Source organism: Rhinolophus hipposideros, assembly GCF_964194185.1.
Source record: "Rhinolophus hipposideros genome assembly, chromosome: 12".
In the NCBI taxonomy this organism is placed as follows: Eukaryota; Metazoa; Chordata; class Mammalia; order Chiroptera; family Rhinolophidae; genus Rhinolophus; species Rhinolophus hipposideros.
Window position 1 is genome coordinate 10,186,230 of NC_138058.1, and position 25,613 is coordinate 10,211,842.

The 25,613-nt window shown below is 40.8% G+C and overlaps 2 protein-coding genes across 2 annotated transcripts; both read right to left on the bottom strand.

The window, feature by feature from the left end:
* Positions 1-486: 486 nt before the first annotated feature.
* NMS (neuromedin S) lies at positions 487-10,201 on the bottom strand (the record flags this gene model as incomplete). Its single annotated transcript, XM_081068429.1, has 8 exons — positions 9,996-10,201; positions 8,067-8,122; positions 7,727-7,765; positions 4,836-4,859; positions 4,687-4,740; positions 3,274-3,348; positions 1,110-1,145; positions 487-534 (listed from the first exon to the last, which is right to left on the bottom strand). The coding sequence occupies exons 1-8, from the start codon at positions 10,069-10,071 to the stop codon at positions 487-489; spliced, it is 408 nt and encodes a 135-aa protein (XP_080924555.1). The 5' UTR covers positions 10,072-10,201.
* An 8,674-nt stretch (positions 10,202-18,875) lies between these two features.
* LOC308505934 (small nuclear ribonucleoprotein F) lies at positions 18,876-19,270 on the bottom strand. Its single transcript, XM_081068759.1, has one exon. The coding sequence runs from the start codon at positions 19,179-19,181 to the stop codon at positions 18,921-18,923; it is 261 nt and encodes an 86-aa protein (XP_080924885.1). The 5' UTR covers positions 19,182-19,270; the 3' UTR covers positions 18,876-18,920.
* Positions 19,271-25,613: the final 6,343 nt, after the last annotated feature.

Genomic DNA, 25,613 nt, shown 5'->3' on the forward strand with positions numbered 1-25,613 from the left:
ATTGCACGGTTTTCTGAGGCAAATGCTGAAGATCTAGGGGTTGAAGCATATCCAGTGACTGGCCAGCCAAAAACTAAAAGGCAACTCTCTAACTCCGTGACCTTTGCAAGAGGCTCCAAGTCCCTGGGAAGAAGGAGAAAATGGCGCTTAGACTCCTCTTGCCAGTGTGTTTTGGAGCCAGGTATCCAGAACCTGCACGGACTCAGACTCTGGTTGGCCTCCATGTCTGTCCATCCGCAGAACTCCCACCTCCAGTCCCTGTGTCCGAGTCCTGGTGCTCTCAGCCTGTGTCCTGGAGGACCCCTTTCCATTACAAGGATTGTTTGTAGGAGGAGACTTTGAGTCCCCCACTAAGTAAAGGGTGAGAGAGTCCCCAAAATTGTTCACCAGTTTTCTGGGGTGGTCTGGCTGGACTTATTCTGCAGGAAATCCATAATTGGGGTGGCAGGAGGAAAGTAGGGTTAAGAACAGAGAAGAGGAAACATGTTATACCCTGAAAAGGAAAAATGGTCGTCCCCAGGAGGCAGCATGACCCTGCAACATAAAAACACAAAGCATTATGCAACACGTTGCGCCCGAGGTCTCTGAAAGATGTCTGTGGCAGCGGTTTTCCAAGTGTGGTCCTCACACCAAAAGTATCAATCCCACCTGGGAACTTGCTAGAAATGCACCTTCTCAGGCTCCTGCTGAATCTCTAGATTTTAACAAAGTCCACAGGGATTGATGATGCATTGTCTACTGGGAAAAGCACTTATATATGGGGTCTGCGCCACTTGTCATACCTCTCCCGAAGTTGGTACAACTAGCATGTAGTCCCCTGAGCCAGAGAAATAAAATTCCAGAAATTTTACTCATCTGCAAGACTAGAGATGAAGCATTCACAGCCAGAGGGTTGTCCCATGATCCCTTTCGGCCCCGAGACAAGCCCAGGGAAACCTAAAATTAAATGTTCAGCCTCAGAGAAGATTTTCAGGGACATACTGGGTGACCAGTTCTTTCCAGAAGTGGTCTAAAGAGGCTGCAAGTTGGCCCAGCTCCAGGCACATCCCTGTCCTTCACTCCCAGCTCTTCCTTGTGGGAGGGGGTTATTCTCCTCAGGGCTTCCATACCTTTTTGGTAAAGTCCACTGCCACAGCCCTTGAATCCTGCGAGGGAATGAGACATGGGTTACTTTAGCAGGAACCGCACGCTCGAGGCTTGCAGTCGTTCTGCTGTGGCCCTGCACCTCTCTGGTTCCACTCTAAGGCAGCCAGAAGTCAGGTGCGAAATAGCAGCTCAGGACAGCAGCTAACCATGTAGCCAATTTCAGTTTCTGTTCAGGAAGGCCAGCATGCTTCCTTGATTGAGTGCCACTTGCGTCCAGGATGGTGTTGTACAGTAGTAACTCGGTTTTCAACCGTCTCCGTTGACGAAGTGACGAACGTTTGGGTTTCTGAACGCTGTAAATGTTATGGATCTATGGTATCATTAGATAGTAAAATTCATGCTAAATTTGTAGTTTTCGGGGTTGATTTAAAGGTCTGGAATGGGTTAATCCATTTTGCATCACTTTCTATGGGGAACCCGTGCCTCGGTTTTTGAACATTTCAAAACTCAAATGGACTTCCAGAACGGATTACGTTAAAAAACCGAGGTACCACTGTATTTTCTTCCTTTTCCCAGCAGCCTCAACTTGAAATTGACCCCTGGTTTAGGCACAGGTTCCAGGATAAGCCATTTCAGCTTCTGCAGCTTGTCTTTGCCTATGGAGGTGGCCTAAGACTCAACCTGGAAAGCTGCGGCTCGCAGCAAATCAGAGAAACTGCTCCCTGGGCTTAGGATGACCAACTGATTTCTCAGGAGCTGAGCAGTTTCCTGGGGTCTTGGGACTTTCAGGGCTCAAACCAGGAAAGTCCTAGGCACACTGGGATGAGTTGGTCACCCTACGTGGGCTCACAGTGTCCAAAAGAAGTTTTCTTTAATTTTTCTCTTCCTTCTTTTTTTCCTCCCTTCTTCCCTCCCTCCCCTTCCTCCCTCCCTCCCTTTCTCCCGCCCTTCTGCCTGCCTTCCTTCCTTCCTTCCTTCCTTCCTTCCTTCCTTCCTTCCTTCCTTCCTTCCTTCCTTCCTTCCTTTCTTTTCTTTCTCTTTCATCCTTCCCTCCCTCTCTCCCTTCCTTCTCTCTCTCTCTCTCTCTCTCTCTCTCTCTCTCTCTCTCTCTCTCTCTCTCTCTTTCTCTCTCTCTCTCTCAATATCATGCAACAAAACCTTGATTAAGATTCTGAATATGTTCAGCTACTACGGAAACTGGCAATTTCTGAACTTCAGATGGACAGAAGTAATGGGAAGCAGAGGCAAACGTTCATGCCAAGAGGAAGAGGAAGGGACAGTGAAAGAGAGACATCAACACAAAAGCTAAAACGTGGATGAAGAGCTCAGAAGAGGAGAGGATGGAACCATGCTGGGCCAGCATATAAGGAAGGTTCCACAAAGGAGAGGGAGGCTCCAAGGTTAAGGAACTTGTGCAAGGTCAAAGGGCCTTCCCGAGGGGGAGACTTAGATTCCTGGAGGGGATGCAGGTGAGCCCCAAGGCAAGGACACGCCTTTACCCCACTTAAGTGAACTTTTAGGGGCATAAAACACAGTGGAGGAAAAAAGCATGTCGGCTCTACTTCTTGATCAGGAATCGAATTTATCTCCGAGCTGAGGACGGCTTGTTTTTCTTTGTCAACAATGTCATTCCACCCACCAGTGCCTCGATGGGTCAGCTATACCAGGATCAGCACGAAGAAGACTTCTTTCTGTACATCGCGTACAGTGACGAAAGTGTCTATGGTCTGTGAAGCCGCTGCCCCTGCAGTCGGGGAGGGGTGTCCCATTCTACAGAGAGAGGTGGCCCCACTTCCTGGACCACCTCCTCCTTCAGGCTCAAACACCACCTCCCTTCAGGACCTGCACTTCCTAATGTTTGAGGCTCCTTTCCAGACCCTCTTAGCAGGAGGGTTAATAGAGGGAGACGGCCTCTGGTACCTCCCCTTTCTCCTTTCTTCCCCCCTTTTATACCACCTTTCCCACTACTCTGCTTTAGACTTCTTGATTATCAATCTCTGTCACATCCAGTGATTGTTTTGGTTTCTGTTCCCTTTCTAACTGCCCGAGGTGCTCAGAACCCCAATAATCCTTTCCTTTTACTATCTTTTTGGGGTAGATGGAAGGGACTGAAATTGTGGGGGGAAGGTAAGAAGCACATCAATAAAGAGGAAACCAAGTTGGGAAAAAAAAGAAAACAGCACATACGCTCTGTAGAAATCTTTTCATCCTCCCGTTGGCGAGCTTGGCGGCCAGACGCATTAAAGGGTGCACAGGAGGAAACTGCAACACAGAGGGGCCGTGAGCGGCAGACTCAGCACTGGGACCCAGCCTGGGGCTATCTGCATCCTTTCCACTCACTTCCTTACTAATGGGTTTCATTTGCAGAGCAAAATCCATTTCCCAGCCTAAGCTTGACATTTTATGTTTTCAATAAAGAATCACCTGCCTTAATAGCAGGTTTCAATTCCAACCCATCACTTACATATATTCCCTTAGGATACATCAGACTTTCCATCTGCATTTGCCACATTCATTCCGCCCTCTGGTGTGGAGTTGTTCCACAGAAGCCTCTCCACACAGATCTTTTCTCACTCCCCAGGTGCACTCTCCCCATCAAAGGGACCAGCCTGCAGGCAGCACCCCTAACCCTCTCTCCTGGATACATTGATTTTCCTGTATGTGTCTGTGACTGCCCGCACACACTCAGACATAACACCCGGGTCTTATCTAGTCTTGTGAATTCTCCCTGAGTAGTGTGGCTCGCAGCAAAGTTAACTTGTGCCACAGAACAGGCTTATCTCTCCCCGCCGTTGTCCTTTCTCCCTTTGCAGTGTCTTTGGTCCTTCTTGATAATATAACCATCATTACTGAATTCCCCATTCCTGAACCTGTACTACTGATGAGTCTTTGCCTCTTAGGGAAAGAAACACTTTGTTAGGTATTTGTCTCTTAAGCGTCTTCTTGAAGATTTGGAAAGCCTTGATTATATAAATAAGTGACTTTCTAATGGTAAAATTTCAGGTGCTGTGACAGGGCACCTGAATTAATTTCATTCTATGATCTACCTAATATTCCTCAAATCATACCTTGCAGAAATTCACTTACACAACCTGCTCCCGAGGGTAACTCAAGTTTATACTAAGAAAGTTAGATGTGGTGCTTATTATTGGCCTAGCACACACACGCCCTTGATGGTTCTGGAAGATGCAGACCCATGGATCACTACAGGGCGTCAGGTGCTTTACACGTCACAAAGCACTTTTCAAAACTTAAAAACACAGAAGATTACGTGGAACCACGTAAACAGACCTCAGTAGTACTTGCCAGGGTCTTCTTGTACATCTGTTTGAGTGTGTTATAAAAAGTTATTTCTTACTTATTTTTCCTTTTCCATAATTTATTCTCTAGCTTTTTAGATTTGTCAGCCCCACTTGCACTCCAGAGAGGGAGACCCATACTCCCTGTAGCCGCAGGAAAAGGCACCTGGGAAGCTATTGCACAGAGAGTGTCTGAGGCCCCCTGCTTTTCTACTGATCTGTGCATATTAATTAGGAAGGGAGAAAAGGCATGCAGAGGACAAGGACTTTTACAGAAAGATGATTATGATACAATACTGACCCCAATTTTAACTGGGCGTGTTGGCTCCTGAGTTCGGGAGTAGTGAAATAAAAACTGAATAAGAGAACAAAAGTTGATTTTAGTATTGAGTGTCACTTCCTATAAAGTGGAAGTTGCATGTCCTTGCTACAGGGTTGGGCAGTACTCACCCTTTTGTATATGTCGTGTTTATCCTGGGAAGAGAATTGTGAGGGTAAGTTACATGGAATTTTACTGGGGTGGGCAACTGACAAGGTTTTCAGTATAAGTTACACAACAGACCTTATTAGATTTACCTGAATACTATGAAATAAATTGGCAAGCTAAAAAGACATTCATTTCACAGACTTAATTAGACTATATAGTTGATACTGGATCTTACAAGAGAAAAAAGTTCCAGCAATACCTCATTATTTTAAAATTTAATCGCATTTCACCTTTTCAATCTTTGCATGGAAAGCATACCCTATAATGCATAGAAGTAATACCATAATCAATTCCCAGATAACCATCTGACTAAGGGTTGGAATAAAATAATGATTGCAATTATTTAATTTGCTACAGGGTGTGCCCTAGAATTCAGCTTTAAAAAAAAAAAAAGGTTGGTTCAGATTGACCTTTTCCCCTAAAACTTCTTTCCTCAAAGCTTTCTACATGAACCTTCAGTGTTCTTGCAGAAAGCACAGCCTTTTCATTTCTAAGTCCCTGTTAGAGCCCCACCTTGCCCTTACCTGCATAGATGAAAGCCCAGGAAGAGCTGTGGAGGCAGCACACCGTGCCCAGGGGTGCTGTGAAGGAGGCATCTTACCCAACAAAGCACAGAGTTCTAGGTCTGGATTTTCTAAAACTGCTACTGATTACTGCTATGATTACTGGGGACGATTTTTAAATGGGCTGATCTGGCTGTTATTGATCATTCCCATTTAAATATTCTCAATCGGCTCAAACTTCAATTAAGACAGAAATGAAGATTTTTAAGAACATTTTTAATTGTGTTGCTGTGAATATGATTACATTTTCCTACAAACTTTGTGGAGAGCGTTTGCAGTGGAACAAGCTGATAGCTATCTGTCTGTCTGTCTGTCTGTCTGTCTGTCTCTCTCTCTCTCTCTCTCTCTCTCTCTCTCTCTCTCTCTCTCTCTCTCTGTGTGTGTGTTCTGAAAACTTACTGGGCACACAATTGTTTGGTTTTTTGGTACCATGTTCATCAGTTTTACACCATTACTTTTCAGTCCCCCAAATAAAAAGGAATTTGAAGATGTTTTTCCAATTACTAAACATCACTGTCAATGTTTTATATATGCCTTCCTTGCTGTAAAGTTCTCTTTTTAGAGAAAACAGAACATGTTAAAGTTTACTTACCCATCTTCTTACCATTTCCCTAACCAGAATATACATTCCATGAGAGCAGGCACTTTTGTCGTGGCCTGCTTTCAATAAATACCTTCTGTGAATGGATGACTAGTAGGGCTGTGTTCACAAGAATCTGTTGCCCTTTTCCCATAAAAACTTGTTCTGATCCAGAGTCATAACCAGAAACACAAAACACGAAGAGTTTTGCAGGTGTCATGATATTGCAGAATGGAATGCTTTCTGAGTGGTCTTGAGATAAGAGCTCCCTGGAGACACAGACCTAGACTTCTGGACACCATGACTAGAAATGGATTTGGGTCACTCATCTAGACATTGGATAGTTGAGGAAACCAAAGCCCCAGGAGAGGAAGTGACATGCCAAAGGTCAGCCCAGTCTCTCTATGACTAGCTTTAAAATATTGGTAGTTTTGTTCATGAGCAATGCTTTGCTCTCCTGCAGTTGGAAACAATGAACAGGATCAGCTTTGGGGAAATGGAGGCAGTGGAAGGAAATTCATTTCAAGTGGGCCTTTGCATGTGGGGAACCACACAACACAATATGCAGGTAGCACATGTGACAGCCACACTTCCACTTCCTCTGCTTACGCAGGGGACATGCTCACAGCCTTCCCGTGAGGGATAGGGAAGCCCCTTTGGTGTGAGGCGAGGAGGCCATGGCAAGGAGATGGAGAATTCTGAGTTCTCGCCCTGAATTTTTGTTCTGAGTAGCAAGGTGGTAAAGATTAGTTCTACAGGTAAGAGATGACAACTGTTTTCACACATATGCATAATGGTAAACTGAAAATAAGAAATCAGCATGGCATATTTATGAAGTTTAAGAGAGAAAGTGATGTTTGAGTCTTGAAGAATAAAAATGAGTTGCACTGAGAGATAATGGTGACAGCTAGCACCTAAATGCTGTCAATTTCCATGTTCTAGGCCCTGCTGGAAACATTTCACAAATATCAAAACAATCCTCACAATAATATTGTCAGGCTCATAAGACTATTATTCCCATATCACAGATGGGGAAACTGAGACACAGAGCGATTAAGAAACTAGCTAAAGGTAAGTAAATGCGGGTTTTGAACCCAGGTACTTTTGTTTTAGAGCCTGGCTGTTAACCACAGCCAGCAAAGGAAAAGCCTGTGCAAAGACGTAAGAGCCCGGTGCATGTGGGGAATAGTGAGAAGTTCAATGTAGCTGGATCTTGGTAAGCTGTGGGCTGGGGGAGGTGAGGGAAGAGGAGATGTGGCCAAAGGTGAAAACATACAGTCTATGCTCAGAATCATGGACACGACCTTAATACCACCCTCTACTGAATCAACATTTACTTTATATCCATTGAAATATTTACGTTGTGGTTAATATAGTTACTGACAACAGGTGCTTTACATAAGAGCATTGTTTTGGAGAACTAGTATATTAATTTGTAATGTCAGTTATGACATAAATAATGTAATTAGATACGTATATGTCATTATGATCATTGTAAGACTGCAGATGAACTACAAATATTTTACAGAATTTATATTTAAGAGATTCACTTGTTATTTTCTAAAGCTATATTCTTACACACACACACACACACACACACACACAAAATTCTCATGTCGGTAGCAAAACTGTGGTTATTACAGAGATCAATTACACCATAAATATGTACACTGTTATAACTAAAACAATTATATGTATATATATTTTTTACCTTAGGTTGGCTAGAAAGAGTTGCCCAATATGCCAGCCGCTAAAAAAAATAAGAAAATTAATTAAAGATAAGTGTAAATCCCTTAGCCAATAGAATTCTATTGCAACACATAAAACTCTAAAATTGTCCTGTTTGTGAACCTTGCGTTATCTTTTCACACACGGGCAGTGAATTTCAACATAAGTCTCAGGGTGCCTTAAATGAGGCCATAAAAATGACAACAGTGAGTCCTGCTGCAGCCAAGAATCTGATCTTAAAATAGTTTTAAGTGAACATTATCCACATGGTATTTTCAAGGCCAAGACTAAATAAAAATCTCACATTCTGAACAACAATGTACCTCAAGTTGCACCATGTCCAAGCCATCTGGAGAATCAGCTAAAGGTCGAGGAAATCCTATTGTGAGAAATCATAAAAATATCAATTAGGAGAAAAGAGGCTATAGCCTCTTTTAAATTAACTGTTAAATCCATACCATGAAAAACATATAGAGATTCTATAAATACAATGCTGTTAAAATAGGATTGACAAAGAAAACATACTCTACCTACCACTAGCCAATCTGAGATGTGTATCAAAATTCATTAAAAATACCATGTTTTTAAAAATATACCAGGAGTTAACAGTACAAGAATGAGCAAGTCAAAAAAAGGCAAAAATGTCTGGGTAACGACTTAATTTGTAAATTGATAGAATTTATAAGGATGGAATATCAGGAAATGCTGTCAAAAAGTATATGTGTCAGAATCACTCTTGGAACGTTTAGGAAATATGGATGCCTGTCCATCTTCTTCATCAGACTCTCCAGGGGTGGAGCTATGAGGAAGGTTGCTGCCAGCATGTAGATGGAGCCTGTACTAGTCAGCCTTTAGCAGACTTGAAGCCTTCTTTCCATGTGCATGTGATACAACACTTGTAGGAATAGCTAATATTGCAACTGAAAAAAATGAACTGGATAGATCAGAATTAAGCAGATGAAATTAAATGGGATAAATACAAAACCCTGCACTTAGTCTTATTTTGTATATGGCCAAATGGCAGAAGTAGAGCTCATGGTTAGAAGTTACATGTGATCAGATTTCAGCTCAGTGTAAAGAAGTTTTTGATGATTGTTGCCACTCAGAAATGCAACTCAGTTCAAGCCAATCCGATAAGGATTTATGAAAAGGTTCTGGATTAACTATACAATAATAAAGACCATAGGGACCTTACCCTCAGGGAACATAGATGAGGGAGGTGAATATAAATATATAGACAGATAAAGAAAGGTAATAACAAATTCACAGAGGTTTAAGGGAGATTCTGTTGGAGCCCAGAGGAGGCAGCTACTGGCTGCCTTAGGCTGGTAGTGAGTTGAGTGTCACTGAAAGTAATCAGGCAAGCCACAGAGCCGATCCCTGCTCTCCCTGGGAGGTTAACCAAAGGACCTCCACAGTTTCTTGCAATGCCTAGGTTTTGTGATTACTACAGGAAATGGCAAAAAAAAAAAATCTGTTTGAAATACATTTTCTGTTTGAATATCTTTAAAGATTTTCTACCCCCTTAAATCAAAATTCCAATAGAAAATCTAAAATTTTGAAATAGTTCATGTTTCCAACCACAGCTGTTCTGCCACCACACCCTTCCCCACATCAAATGGAGGGTTACCTGGAGATGGGTAACGGATTCAGACGACTGACCCTATATCCCATCCCTGGCTCCCTACAAACGCACTGTTCTCAGAAGTTGATGAAGCAACGCCAGTGTTTGGTCAGCACCTCGGACAGCGCACCCACCCAGGAAGCCGTGGGGTCTTCCATGGGCTCTTTGGGATCCTGCTTCCTGGGAGCCCACAAAACATCTATGAAAAGATTCCCTTTCCTTGTGCCCACAACCCCCAGTCCTTGGGACTGTAAATTCAATTCTACCATCTCTTGTTCTGTCTCTTCAGGATTCTGGGAGCACAAATGGCTAAGACGTTGGGATTTCCCCAACTCCTACCCCTCACAGTTTCAGTGGCACATACTCAGGAAAGCCCTGGGGTAGGCTCTGTTTAAAGGCAGTTCCACATGGGGAAAGTTTCTTCTGCTAAAAGGCTGCAGCATCTAGCTCTGTCCACCCTCTCTGAAAGGTTAGACACAAATGAGAAGCCAGAAATTGAAAGGGTGGAAAGGGGGAATGTGAGGAAATAAAGTTTGCCTCCCTCCAGAACTGCCCTGAAAGATCAAGGTCTGTCTCAGTCTTTCTTAGAGCTCAGGCCAACTGGGGTCTGATGAAGGAGTCCCCTTACCTGAGGAGGGAATCTGTAGTAGGCAGAAGCAATAGATGGCTAAGATGGAAGGGAATTGGAGAAGAAGATGTCTCATCTTCAAAGTCCAGTTTCTCTTTGCTGGCCACAGATGTGTGCTGCTAGTTGAGCATTTCTTGAAGTTCCACAGGCAAGAGGCAACCCTCTGACCTGCAGCTGATAAACCCAGTAAAGAAGGTGCCTTTATTTGCGACGCCCTGGAGCCCGTTGGCTGAGCACCAATCAGCTTTGCACAGGAGGACCCCCGCTTTCTCATAAATGTCACGCTGAGCCCTTATTTGTGGAATAATATCTTCCTGGTGTAGGCATTGTAGAGAGTCATCTTTTTCAACCCGGCAATAAAAATAAAAAATGGAGAGTCATAATTGTTATTCTATAGTGGTTTGAGAAACATTTCTGACTCAAGAAAGGCTTTTTCTCTTTTTTCTAATCAAAGAACTGGACATAAATCTATAAACTCGTGCATGATGAAGGCTTGTTTCTAAAGAAACTGTTATTTTCCATCATTAACAGAGGATCTTTTGTAGTCTTTGGTGCATCTGAGAAGAACAAAATTGGGAGTCCTGGATGTAACATTACAAGAAACTGAAAACGTCAATTAGGGTTATTTAAAAAAAAAAAATACACACACACACACACACACACACACATATCATGGTTGGAAATAAGACTCCTTAAGGTTTCTCCAGCTAGATTTATATGACTGAGTTAAATATATCCACTTAAATCAGTATTCAAGAAAACATGACAACGTTTAATAATAATAATAATAATGATACTCCATCTACTAAGCTTTTATTTGTTTTAGACATTTCACATAGGTGATTCCATGTAATTCTCACAGAAAACCCATAAGCAATGTGTTATTATCCTAATTTTACGAATGGGGTAATTGAGGCTGGGAAAGATTAAGGAATTTGACCAAGGTCACCAAGCCATCAAGGATACAGATCAGGAATTTGGACGCAGTGTATCTGAGCCCAGGTATGTCTTTAAGAGTGCGCAATTACAGTTGATAAGTTAATTTTTTCTTCAAAGAGCCGTCTTGACATTGGATATGGGATAGAGAGAAGGGGAAAGAATAAAGTTTGCTATTTCTTGCAAAAGAGGAATATATGGCATACATGAAATAAATATCTTCCATTTTGTTTCATTATGCATATCTTTAATTTTTGTCCTTTTAAGGACAGGAGGTAACTAACAACAGTTGAATGCTTGCAATGTGCCTAAACACGTTTATACTTTAAGTCATATCATATCATTTTTAAATGAATGAACTTTTTAAGAATAATTTTGGGTGGGAGCTGCTCAAAATAGACTGTTTATGGCTTAAAATATGGTATTGTACAAAAAATTTCCAGTTCGTAACAGACTGGGAATTCTGAACTACTTTATAATCATAATATTTTGCCTACTTTGAACCAGCAAGAAATAGAGATTTCCATTTATTATAGGGTTTATCACTTTGGTTCAAGGAGAATAACCTAAGGTCTTTAAACACCAGGCAGAGATTACTTCTGTTGTATTAAAATATACTCACTACCTAGCAGCAAGTCTTTACTGAACGAAAGAAAAAATGCTTTTTGCACATAAACCACTTATTTATACGATATTAAGCACCACTATTTGTGGACATTTTAGACACACAACACACACATAATAACAAGATTTGTGGCACTTCTACTAAGTGTCAATCAGCAAGTACTTTTTGAACATACGGTCTGTGTCTGCGGGTGAACTATATGCAGACATACCCTTTCAAATAAACCTCTGTGAGAACTCTGATTTGTACCAAATTTATGTTATGTTTCCTTTGCATATTTCACCTTATTTCTCACATATTCAGGATAAAATAATACAAATGTTATTTTTTAATGCTAATTCAGAAATGGGAAACGGGGAAAAAAACAAGAAAGTAATCGCATTCAATAACCTTGTTATGGATGAAATTGTGTTCCCCTCCTCCCTCCCCAATTCAGATGCTGAAGCCCTGCCCTCCATGGGACTGTATTTGGAGTCCGGGCCTTTAAGGAGGTATTGCGGTTAAATGAGGCACATGGGTGGGGCCCTAATCCAATTGATTGGTGTCCTTGTAAGAAAAGGAAGACTTACCAGTGCTCCCTCTCTCTCCATGCATGCACAGAGCAAAGGCTAGAGACACAGCAAGAAGGCACTGCCTGCAAGCTGAGAAGAGAAGTCTCACCAGAAACAATCTTCCTGGACCTGGATATTGGACTTCTAGGCTCTAAACTATGAGAAAATAAATTTCTGTTATTTAAGCCCTTCAATCAGTGATCTTTTGTTATGGTAACTCAAGCAGACCAATAGAAATACAGGGATTTTTAGCCAATTCAAATAAAAAAAAAGAAAATAATGAAATGAAAAGTAAAAGTTGGAAACTCTCATTGTTTCAAATGATATGATTATCTACCCAAAGAAATCAAACAAATCAACTGGCAAATTATTAGAATGCATGAGTTTACCAAAATGGCCAGATTTAAAGGAAACTATTTTCATGAATAATTTTCTTAGACACAAACAAAAATAAATTTTAAAATGTATTAGAAAATGTAAATAGCATTAAAAGTATATTGTTGATAACTAAATCAAAGAATAAATGTGCAATATATTAACAAACAACTATAAAATTTTACTGAAGGACATAAAGGAATATTTGAATAAATGAAAAAACATATTATGGTCCTTGACAAGATTCACTGTTAAAGGGTCAACTGATGGCAAATTAATCTAAATAAAGTCAATGTAATTCTTATTAAAATTCCAAAACAACTCTTCATGGAATTTAAAAAGTGATTCTGAAATTAATTTGGGAGAGAGAATATTCAATAAATTTTTGAAAAAGACTGATACTTTGTCAATGTCAAAATGTACTATAAAGCAGTACTAATTGTCGTATTATAACAGTCATTTTGTTATTGATCCACTAACAGGCAAATACATCAGTAGAATGGAATAGAGTCCTGAAGCAGATCAGTTTAATATAAATATAGTATTTCAAATCAGTGCAAAAATGATGAACTACTCAATAAATGGTGTCTAAGACAATTGGTTACCCATTTAGCAAAAAAAAAAAAATTCCCTATTTCACACTATAAATTAAATTCCAGAAGATTAATTAATTAAACCTAACACACACACACACACACACACACACACACACACACACGGAAACTGCTGTATTAGGAGGGGAATAGAGTATTGGAAAATTGCCATTGAGCAAAACTCAAAATAAGGAAGCCATTAAGGAAAAGATTGATAAACTGGATTATATTTTTTAAATATCTGTATTGAAAAGATACCTTAACCAATATTAGCAGTGAAAAGACAGTAAGGTAAGTATCCGGCAACTACTATAAAGATACATATTATACTAAAAGAGAGAGAAAGAGAACAGGGAGGGAGAAAAGGAGGGAGGGGAAAAGGGAGGAAGGAAGGGAAGAAGGCAGGCAGACACAACCTAAATGTCCAGCATAGAGAAAATATTAAACTGTGGAATACCCATAACATGAAAATTTATGCAACTATTAAAAACAGTAAACTAGCTCTATATGTATTCACAAGTCAAATTCTTTATAACACAACGAGTAAAGAAAAAATGTTATAAAGCTACACACCATATTGGTCTAGTATCAGTTTGCTTCTGATCATAACAAACCACTCCAAAACTTAGTTGTTTAAAACAACCATTTATTTAGCTCAAAAATTTGCAGGTCAGTAATTTGGACTGGGCTTAATTTGCCAGTTTTTACAGGTTGGGCTGGGCTCAGCTGATCATTTGTGTTCATCTGGCAAATAGACCAGGGTGTCTGGGACATTCGATCCATGTGGTCTCTCATTCCCCACGTGACTCACCCAGTCTTGTTCTCAGGCTGGTCTCAGAGTTCTAAGACAGTGAGAGTACAAGCTACAAAGGCCTCGAGTCCTACATTTGGACCTGGCACAACATCACTTCTGCATTACATTGGTCAAAGCCAAGTCACAAGGCTAGCTAGATTTGAGGGGTGGGGAAAATAAACTACATCTGTCAATGAAAGGAGTAGAAAAGTGGTATGGCCAATCTTGTAATCCACCAACCTTCGCCTACATACAAGTTTATTCAAAATAGCACATGTAATTCCATAAGAACCTGTACAGGTAAGTGCAAAGAAAAAGGGCGGGATGCTATACACACGCATGCACACACACACACACACACACACAGCAGTGATTCTAGAGAAATGGGACCGCAAGGGGGTCATAAAAACCTTTTGCATATCTGTACTTCTGAATACTTACGTTGACTATTTATGAACTATTTGTATAATTAAAACTAAATTTCAAACTCTGTACACTATTATCAGTACATGAATTAATATAAAGACCTGAATTTACTTATATGAAAGATCAACTCTTTTCTTTATGTCATTACACTTATTTTTCCAAAGTGCTTTATTCGTTAGGCATTAGTGAGAAGGTCGTGACCAGTGGATGTGTCAGTGCCAAGCCGATTTAATTAGATATAATTTTTGAAAATAAATCAACTTACCATGTGGACTTCCCACACCTTTTGCAATAGAAGCAAATGCCAGAGAATTACACTAAAAATTCCTCCTCCTTCCCACATTGAATTAGCTTGCACTTCACAAATGGTTGTTCCAATAAAGCTCAGCAGGCTTTTAAAGAACTGAACTTAAATCTGTAGGATATAAAAAAATGGAATTTCAAAATTGATTATACGTTTCTGTGTTCAAAGGATAACTTTCTGAGTTCTTGTGGCACCCAACGTTCTTCAAGAACCCTTCAGTCTAAAGTAAATGAAGAGGCAGGTATGGGATTGATGTTTGAGGGCGGCTATCTACGTTTCATAGCAGGGTTTCATAGAAAGTAGTGACAGGTTTATTTCAGAGGCTGGCTGTCAAATCCCCAAATAAACTGTTTGGTGGCACAAAAGGCTAGCCACCCGCATCTGCTAACACCGTGTTTCCGCGAAAATAAGACCTAACCGGAAAATAAGGCCTAGCATGATTTTTCAGGATGACATCCTCTGAACATAAGCCCGGATATGGTTTTTTTGGAGCAAACCTTAAGACCTGGTCATATTTTCGGGGAAGCACGGCACTTTCCCCACTCATTTGAATATACCCTTTTCGCTATTCTGTAGCAGCAGGGGAAAGGAGAGCCATGTGACCTCAGCGGAACCAGCACGTGCTAACAGACAAGACCCATGAGAGTCAGAATCACACCTTCACCGATTTTATACTTTCCTTTGTCAAGAGTCATATATCAGACAGCTGTACAAGTTACTTGGTCATTGGCCTTCAGCTCCATCAACACCTGTCGTTACTCAGCTCTGGTCATGGATTGCTGGAAGCCTGCGAAATACACTTTCTTCCCAGCTGCCTTCTGTCAATGGAAGAGGAGTTTGGAAGGTGGAAGGGAGAGCCATTTTTTTTTTCTGTGGTGGGTGCTGCATCCGGCAGAGGCAGGGCTCATAGGCTCTAACTACAGTACAGCATCTCCACGTGACTTCACGCTCCCCGGTCCTGCAGTGTGGACAGTGCATGCTCCCCGCTTCCTGAAGAGAAGCAGAGATGATAATTGAAAGGGCAGCCTCAGTAGGAACCTCATTTGTCTTAGGGACCAAGGAACATGCGCTCTGGGAACACCATTTTTCCTTATGCTCCTCAAGTCCTCGGGGTAGGTGGGGCTTTCTGCAGTTGCCAACCTCCGGCTCCAGTCAGCTTCCACCATTTTGCAATTCCAGCCTCCTTCCGGGACGATTTATTTACAGTTTTGTTGAGGAACACTATATGGATTTAAACTGTATAGTTTGATACATTTTAACATACGTATACCCTGCAAAACCATCAGCACAATAAAAATAACAAACATACCCACCACCTCCAAAAGTTTCTCTTGCTCACTTGTAATTTCTCCCTTCCCTTCCTGACACTGATCTGTCTTCTGTCATTATCACTTGCATTTTCTAGAATTTTATATAAATGGAATCATACAGCATGTATCCCCTTTTAAAAACAATTGAATTCTTTACTCAGAAAAATTAAACGGATCCAAGTTGTTGCATGTTTGATTTATTCATTCATTTTTATTGCTGAGTAGTATTTGATTGTATGTATGTCCCATAGTTCATTTTTCCCTTCACCCCTTGATGGACATCTACATTATTCCCAGTTTTGAGCTATTACAAATAAAGCTGCTATGACCAGTTGTGTACAAGTCTTTGTGTGGATATCTGCTTTCATTTCTCTTGGGTAAATATCTATGCATGGAATGACTGAATCATAGGGTAGTTGTATGTCTAACTTTTTAAGAAACAGCCAAGTACCTTTCCAAAGTGGTATTTTACATTCCCACCAACAGTGCATAAGAATTCCAGTTGCTCCACACCCTTATCAATATTTGGTATGATTAACGCTTTTAATTTTAGCTGTTCTCCTCCTTCCAACACTTTTGTAACCAATTTCCTAAATTAAAGTTCCCCTGTTTAGAATACCTAGTGATTTCTTTTTTCCTAGTTGGATGCTACCCCAATATAAGAATTGAGTGATGTAACACTCAATACATGTTAGACTCGTAAATACATGACTTATTGAGAGGAAAGCTCTCAGGGCTATGAGAGAATAAAAATCAAGAATCATGTCTAGACAGTCAGTGACCATGATAAAATGAGACTATAAAAACTCTATTTGAAGCTTAGAAATAGAGAAACAAGAAAAGAATTTCTAGCAAACACATTGGGGAAGGTTTAGAGGTATTGAATGGGAAACATTTAAGGGTAAGAGAGAAGAGTAATCACCAGTGTTTGGAAATAGAGACTAAGTAATGGGAGAGTCGGTACAAGGAAGTGTAAATAGGAATGGCAATCAATAGGAAATATAATGGTTTATATCATAGTTCTATGTAAGGACACTCTCAAATGAGAACTTCCATAGAAACCGATTAGAATGAGTTTAACTGAAGGCAAGAAAACACAAACAGCTTGCACTAAACACTGAATAGTCATAGAGAAGCAAAGGCTGTGAGCAGCCCACCTGCCCCAGGACAGACTGAGCAGATGGGAACAGTGAATCTGGCAGTGACGACAGCACTGGCTCTAAGGGCTTCCCCAGCTGATGCCTTCTGGACGGGTAATTGGGGTGGGTGGGTGAGATGAGTCTATTTGCTGTGAGCTGGCACAAGGGTCCTTCTAGTCTGGTGATTCAAGAGCTGGAGGAGAAAGAGGTCAACCAAATTGGGAGAGAATGACTCCTCCTTGGAGTGTGGAGTAAGCCTAAGACAGGGCCTCCTCTTCTCAGCCTCGCTATTAATTGGTTGATGTCACTGTTTTGTCCATCTTAAGGGGTTTCCTATGTATTCACACAGCATTACCTACTATGACCTTTAACCCTCAGGAGGGTCGGGGCTGTGTCATCAGTTCTATTGCTCTTCCGCAGCACTCAGAGAAATGACAGTGATCCATTCAGTCGCTCATTCATTTCTCTACACAACATTTTATTGAGCTGCTACTATATGCTAGGCACCAGGGATAGGAAGATGAATAAGACATAAATTTCTGAGCTCGAGGAGGTCACACTGTAGCGGGGAAAATGGCGCATCAGCAATTCCCCACAAGAACGTGTGGGAAGTGCTGTAAAAGGCATCCACTGCTGGGGAAGGGAGCAGGGAAGGCTCCAGCAGAACTGGCTTTGACAAGAGGTCTAAAGGACAAGTAGAAGTTTGCCAAGCAGAGTGGGCAGAGGAGGGGAATAGAAATATGAAGGGTATGGAGGTGAGGAAGCATCAGACAAGTCTGCTGCTTCCAGAGACGGGACAGAAGCAAGGCTGACAGCTGGAATGGGAAAAGAGAAAGTTGTGGCGTCTTTTGGAAGGTTGACAGGACAATGACAAAGATGTTAGGGGAAGCCGACTCACAGAGAGAGTTATAAATGAGCGGGGCCATTTTTACAAGCTTACTCGCCCATCTGCAAATAGAGCTGCCCACAACCAGCTGGGTATCTTCGGATGATAGAACTTGACCTCTCTTCTGATGAGGGAGGGAAGTGAAAGGGAGAAGAACATGCTGGTTAGAGATGGGCTGGCATGGAATGCCATCATCGAAGAGCCTGCTACGTCATTTCAGGAGTTGGGCATGTACTACTGTGTAAGTATCAGGAAGTCTTCAAGGTTTGCAGCAGGAAGACTGGAATCCAGAGCAGCTGTGGCTACAGAGAAAAAGCTTAAGTGAGAAGTGAGACTTGAGATGGGACATCTGTTCGGAGGCATCTGCAGGTGAGTAACAGTGAGGGCAGACCCCAGGCAGTGGCTCCCCAGGAATGGAACGGAGGGGGTCAACTCTGACATTTTAACTGGAGAACTGGTAGGAGCTGGGTATGATTGTCTGGATTCTGAAGGACAGGGAGCAGCTGGAGCAGCCTCCGAGGGGTATGGCCTGCGACGCAGAGCAGAGAGTGGCTCAGGCTTGACTGAGACGTGGGTGCAGGTTGGAGGGAGTGGGTTGATGTGACATGTTGGATACTTGCCTATGGGGGGTGAAAATGGAGGAATCCAGGATGTGGCTGGAAACGAACGCCTTATGCTTAAGAAAGAGGCTTAGGTCACGTGTGTAGAGTAAGCATCAGGAGCAGGTCTGGTGGCTGAAGTCACTGGAGAAGATGAGGTCACTGTGGGACAATAAATGAAGGAACGTGACACCAGTGACCCTGGGGGATATCAGTGTTCAAGGGCAGGGGAGGAACAGAAGCCAGAAAGGGATCCGAGAACCGAGCTGTCATGTCAGGTCGAGGGCCTGTGGAGAGAAATGGAGTTGGCAGTTAACATACTTCTTTTTTTATTTTTTTTCAAATGAAAAAGTTTTTTTATTTTATAAAAAATGTCCCACAAAAGATGCTATTCTCTCATTTCCCCATCTTCTTCCTCTTCTTCAACACCCCTGATATAAAGCACATTATTACACCTTATTAAAACTTCACCGAGATGTCCAGACAATGCTCCATCTATGTATTCTTCTGTGTTTGCAAGCTGCATGTTCATATAGCCATCTACAGATACCAGGTAGCCTTTGTATTCCATTCCCCACTTAAGTTTCACCATTACTGGCTTCCCTGTCAATCCATTGAGGAAAGGTTTGGGATTGAGGGGCAAACTCATTGTGATGACGGGCAAATGCTGCAGGTTACAAGTGCCCGACCCTGCTGTTGTCGTCCCTCATGACTGGAGCACCTACAGCAGGGCCGGAATCGCGGTGCTCCGAGAGAAAATTAACATACTTCTTTGAGATGCTGGATGGATTTCGGGGAAAGATCTGAGGCTGGAAGTGAAGTTAAACAGCCCCTGTGGAAAGAGAGATACGATCATTAGCTTTGTGGGGTCCACATGCTATCATCATGGTTTGTAACTTCTGAGAGGACATATATGAGAAAAGCTATGGATCCTCATCTCTGAAAAACGCACAGGCACAATGCCCAGTTTTTCATACCATTTCAGAGGCTTGGGCACATGGTTCTTCCCACACCCTTTTTCATGAACCCCCTTCACAAACCACCACCCTCAGGAGAGGGTTCCTCTGAAGGTAGTCCCCAGACCACATGCTTCAGAAACACCTAGGGTGCACGTGAAAAATGCAGGTTTGTGGGTCCCACTCCAGATTTTCTGAATCAGGGTTGCTGGGTGTGGTGCACAAAAATCCACCTTATAAATTACCTTCCTGGGGGTCTGCTGCAATCTGAGTTGGAGAAGCCTTGACTCTGGGTTTAGGAACCTCGGTTTAAGAATCTCACTTCACATAGAACTGGGCAATTTCTCTTGTTGACTCAATAGTTTTGTCAGCCCATTTTGGGCTCTTTCTGCCTCCTGTTTCCAGCCAGCATGGTCCTGAGTTTTCCTTTCTCCATCACCTTAGACATGCGCAGGACATGCACAGGTGTTTTTATATTGGTTCTGGAAAAATACTGACTAAAAAGGGTTTCCTGGACTCATTTCCAACGTGTGTGTGTGGGTGGCTTTCCCACATCAACAAGCAATTCTCAGACACGAGCAGGATAACTGAGAATTCAATTCAATTCTGACACTATCTACCCACAGATGAACTCAGAGTCCAAGGTAAGGGGCTCAGTTCCACAAAACCGCTTTCCACTTCACATGCCAGTCACAAGCCCAGGTTCTTACCTGGGCTTCTGACCAACTGGCTACAAATTGGAGGTTCCAACAACCTCTTCCAACTCAGAGTGCTAATCACAAGTCCAGGTTTTACCTGTACTTCTGATCGAGTGGCTGTAAACCATAGCTTCCCACAACCCCCTCCTCAGTTCAATTAATTTGCTGGAGCAACTCACAGAACTCAGGGAAATATTTAACTTACCAGATCACTGGTTTATTATAAAAGGATATAACTCAGGAACAGCCAGATGGAAGAGACGTGTAGAACAAGGTATGGGGAAAGGACTGAGCTTCCATGACCCCTCCAGGGTACCACTCTCCCCACATCTCCACGTGTCCAGCAACCTGGAAGCTCTCCAAACCCTGTCCTCTTGGATTTTTATGGAGGCTTCATTATCTAGTCATGATTGGTTAAGTTGTTGGCCGTTGGTGATTGATTCAACCTGTAGCCCCTCTCCCTTCCCTGGAGGTGTGGGGGGAGGCCTGGTGGGACTAAAACTTCCAACCCTCTAATAGCTTTGTTGCCTTCTCTGGCAACCAGCCCCCATCTTTAGATGCTTTCCAAAAGTCACCTCATTAGCATAACCAAAGACACCTTTATGCTCTCATCACTTAGAAAATTCTGTGTTTTGGAGCTATGAGCCAGAAACTGTGAAGACCAAACATATAGTTCTTATAAATCACAACATTGCACTGACAAAGATACATCTTATGCAATCAATCAATCAATCAATCAATCAATCAATCAAACAATCAATCAATCAATCATAGAGGACTCCCCAGTAGTTGTGTGGAATGTCTTGGGTGACCTGTGTTACAGACCAGCTGCATCATGACTGTTGGCATTTCTATGATCTGTGCATAGCCATCTGTATGTGTAAAAATATTATTAGTGCACTTGCCTCAGCAGTCCTGGTGAATGGGAAGTTTCGAGAAGGCTTTGATGACTAGAATTTGTCATTTAGAGGAGCAGTGTGCGACCAACCCCCCAGTGCTGCTGGCTGCCTACTCAGTGAGCCTCTTGGCATTTTCATTTTATAACCCACTATGAATAATTCTTACAAGTCTCCATCTCCCTATTAGTCAGATGTCACAAGCTTATCTTTTACTTTGTACCCTGGGGCCATACTTAAAACCATGTAGCAATGCTCTTCCTCAGGATTCTGTGTTTTTATTATCCAACACTTTAGGAACCTGCTTCCCAGAAGGCACTGAGACTACATATTGCCCACTTCCGAGGAAGCAATCGATTCACAGGAAATAAAACTGGACTGTGACTACACATTTATCCTCCATTTCTCATGTTAGTAATTTTCTTTTTGGAGAGTTTGCTGATCAATTCATAAACTAACTCAGTTTCCTACTGTGAGAAGGCTACAGATTGCTTGCAATTATAATTACCCAGCTGTCATACCTGACCCCACCGTATTTATCAGAAGGCACAAGTCCACGGGCTAAGCCCATGGCATACTATTAGGCATCTGTATAGAAAGACTCTGGGTTGTGTTATATGAATCTTTAAAAACTGGAAAGTGTTGTCAAAAGAAAATGGGAATTTATTTTTTTTCCACGTCAGCTTTGAAGCATTCGGACTTCGGATATTAGAATCCACAAACCAAAATCAAGAGGGACAACATGTGAAGATGTCTGTTTCATGTTATTGATATCAGCTCTTGTCATCATAGAGAGACCTTAGCCTTTAGGGGTCTGTAGTATGGGAGATGTTGCTAATCATGGGGAAAGACTAGTCAATTCATGGAGCTGGGACAACTGTGTCATCTCCCGGCACTGTAAAATTTTAGGTCTAAAAAGTCTATAATTTTAATTGGTTGTCTTAATAATATGTTGCCCTGGTTATAATGTTTAGCATCTCCATTTTCTGGAAGCTTAAATACTTTGAGTTTTATTTGTTAAGACAAAAGAAGATAATTGTCACATCCTTATTTACCCAACTACAAGGAGGTTAAGAACAAGTGATACTTAATAGTTTATATTTTAAAAAGAGTTGTAGATGTGTTTCTCATAGATTTTATAGAAGCAGGGAAGAATCTAAATATGGTCTACTTACAAAAACTATTTCAGAAGACTCAATGTCAAACAATGTTTTGTAAGATATATTTTAAGTAAAAATGATTTGGGAAACTATGTGAGCATTGCCCTGATGGTCACAAAATTACGCTTTATATCTCAGCAAGATGAAAGAAAAGAAACACTAATTGCACATTGACTGAGAAAATTAGCCAAATGAAACAAGCATTGAGTTACGACATAGAATACCTACACATCAAAATTTATGGGATGCAGCCAAAGAAGTACTTAAAGGGAAATTTATAGTTTAAATGTAACTATTAGAAAAGAGAAAGAGTGAAAATAAATGATCTCAGCTTCTATATTTGAAAGAACAGCAAATAAATAAAAAAATGAAAAGGAAGGAAATAATAAAGATAAATGCAGAATTAAATAAAATAGAAAGTAGACACACAACAAAGAAAATCAGTAAAATCAAAAGTTAGTTTTTGAAAAATATTAATAAATTATAAACATTAGCAAGACTGGGCAAGAAACAGAGAAAACACAAATGATATCAGGAATGAAAAGGGAGACATTCATGCCTATTCCACAGATATTAAGAAAAGATAACAAGATATTATGAATAACTTTATGCAAATAAATTTGAAAACTTAGATGAAATGGAAAATTTCCCCCCAAAAAACAATTAAGCAAATTTAAAAATAAATTAAAAAAATAAAAATTCTGAACTAAACCCATAATTAAACATTTTCTCACAAAGAGAACTCTAGCAACAGACTGTCCTCGTGAAGTCTTCCAAACGTTGAGGAAGAACTAATATCACTCTTACAAAATCTCCATCTACATCATAGGGTTGTCGTGAGAATGAAATAAATTATATGTAAACCTTTAGATTTTCTATATACACAATCATTTCATCTGTGAATAAAGATAATTTTACTTCTTTCTCTATAAACTAAAACCTTCAGTACAATGTTAAATAGAAACGGTGATAGTGTATATCTTTGCTTTGTTCACCCAGTAAGTATGTTAGCTATAAGATTTTTGGATTTTTGCTTTTGTTTCTGTTTTTGTTTGTCTGTTTGCAGATTCCCTTTAGCATATTATGAAAATTCTCTTCTGTGTCTAGTTTTCTGAGAATGTTATCCAAAGTGAATTTTATTAAATGCCTTTTCTGCATCTATTGAAACGATATGATTCTTCCCTTTATTCTGTTAATATGCTGAATTACATTGATTGCTATTCAAATATTAAAACCACCTTGCATTTCTAAAATAAACTCCATTTGGTCATTATTACATATTATCATATATATAAAATAGTATTATATATGTATTGTAGTATTATATATTTATATACATAGTAGTATTCAAATTGGTATTATTTTACTTAGAATTTTTCTGTATTTGTTTTAGAAATATTGATCTATAATTTTCATTTCTTGTAAATGTGAGAAGCATAATGGTTTGAGAGAGTTAAAAATGTGAAAAAATGCACATTAACACTTCTTGTAGTAATGTTCTATCCATATCAGTGATTGTGAAACTGTTTTGATCAAAACAATAGGAAATACATTTTATATTCTGACCCAGTGCACACAGATGTGTGAGTGTATGTGTATATGAAAGTACTCTGCTATTTTGATTCCCTTCTATTCTTTCAAATGATGGCTGGGAAGCACTAAATTGATTTTGTGACCCACTTATAGGTTGCTATGTGCAGTGTGAAAAACATCACTTGCATATAGTAGTCATTATATAAATGTTTTCTGTTATTATTCATCTGTGGACCGCCAACACTTGTGCAGTACTTGGCACATAGTAAGCACTTGATAAATGTCTATAAGTGAATGAATTTGGTTACCAGTGGCCTTTAATGGAGTGGTTTCAATTGAGGGTTGGGAGTAGTATCCCCTCTTAAGACATTCTTTACTTTGAGTCTTACCATGTTTCCCTGAAAATAAGACCGGGTCTTACAGGTACAAGGAACGAGGGCGTCCCATAGATCCATGTTTGCCTCTTACAACTGACAGCAAAAAAAATTTGCCAGCCACCAGAACGAAGAGAACGCTGTAATGTAGTTGTCTTTGGCTGCATATATACAAACCTGCTGTTCAGGCAAGGCACCTTGTTTGCCCATTGTCACCTGTTAGGTAAATTACTTTGGTGGCCCCATGGGTATAAAAGCAAGTCAATCAAAGGCAGGGGGATTATCAAACTTCTCGGATCACAGAATTTCCAAAGCTAGGAGAGGTTGTTGTGCCCAATATATATTTTGTAACGGTCTATTCCAATGCACTGAATTACTCTGTCAAAATCCTCTGGCAAACTTTGAAGAAGAGCTTTTCAACATCCAGTCATAAGTGATTCAATTAAGGGAATGATGGGGAACAAAACAGATTTTGACCAAATGGCAAATACAAATAAAATAGCAGCATTCTTTGATGTGGTTCAGAATTACTCAGTCCTAGGAGTTCTCAGCTCATGTGAACAGGTTACTAATGGACAGCTCTTTCCACGACACTGAGCAGGAGTACCTTTAGACTCTGGAAACAAAGAGGACTTGGGCTAAAACTTTGAATGTGGTACTGAAAAAGAAAAGGTTTTACTACAATTAATGAAGTGTTTCTCTCCTCTGTGCCCACAGAAGCTGTTCCTAAATTAGTATCATACAGATGGTGCTAAGGATACCCAGTAATTCAGAGCGTTTGTTATACCAGTGGTCCCAAACCTGGCTGCTCATTGGTTTCATCGGGGCAGCTTCTAAAAATTAGGGTGTCCCAGCTTCACCTAGACCCACTGAGTAAGACTGTTTAGGGGACAGAGCCCATGGATCTGCATTTTCTTTACACACTGCCCTGATGGTCATCCCAGTCTGAGAATCAATAGCAGATGGGAACCAAGTGCTTTCCTCGTGGTCTCAAGAATCAATGCACCCCCACTGCTGCTAACGTATTACTCGGAAAAGATTTGGATGACAGAGAAAATACAGCACATGCATGGTGAATTTCCAACTTTCCACCTGATGTACAGCTTTTTCTGGTAACAATCCTAAAACAATCTTTAGCAATAAGTCAGCAGGAGTTTGTTACTCATTGACACTCACAGTTTATTCATGCTTTGTTATTAATAGGTCTCATTTGAGAAGAACATATTTTTCTATGCTTTGTGAACTTCATAATAGAAGAGAGTCAGGACCAATTTTTCAATGGCCAACTTAGCACTACACTATTTTACCATAGAGATGGTCCCACTGTTTCACTGTTGCATTCTGAGCAGCGTACTCTGGATGAAAAAAAGGTAATAGTAACTTTATTTTAATTGGCATTCTCCTTATCATAAGTAAGAGACATTAAAACAGGTCTCATCCTTCCATGATTGGAGAGAAAACAGT

Excerpts from the sequence above, each read along its gene's own strand:
- LOC308505934 (XM_081068759.1), bottom strand. The coding sequence starts at position 19,181 with ATGAGTTTGCCCCTCAATCCCAAACCTTTCCTCAATGGATTGACAGGG.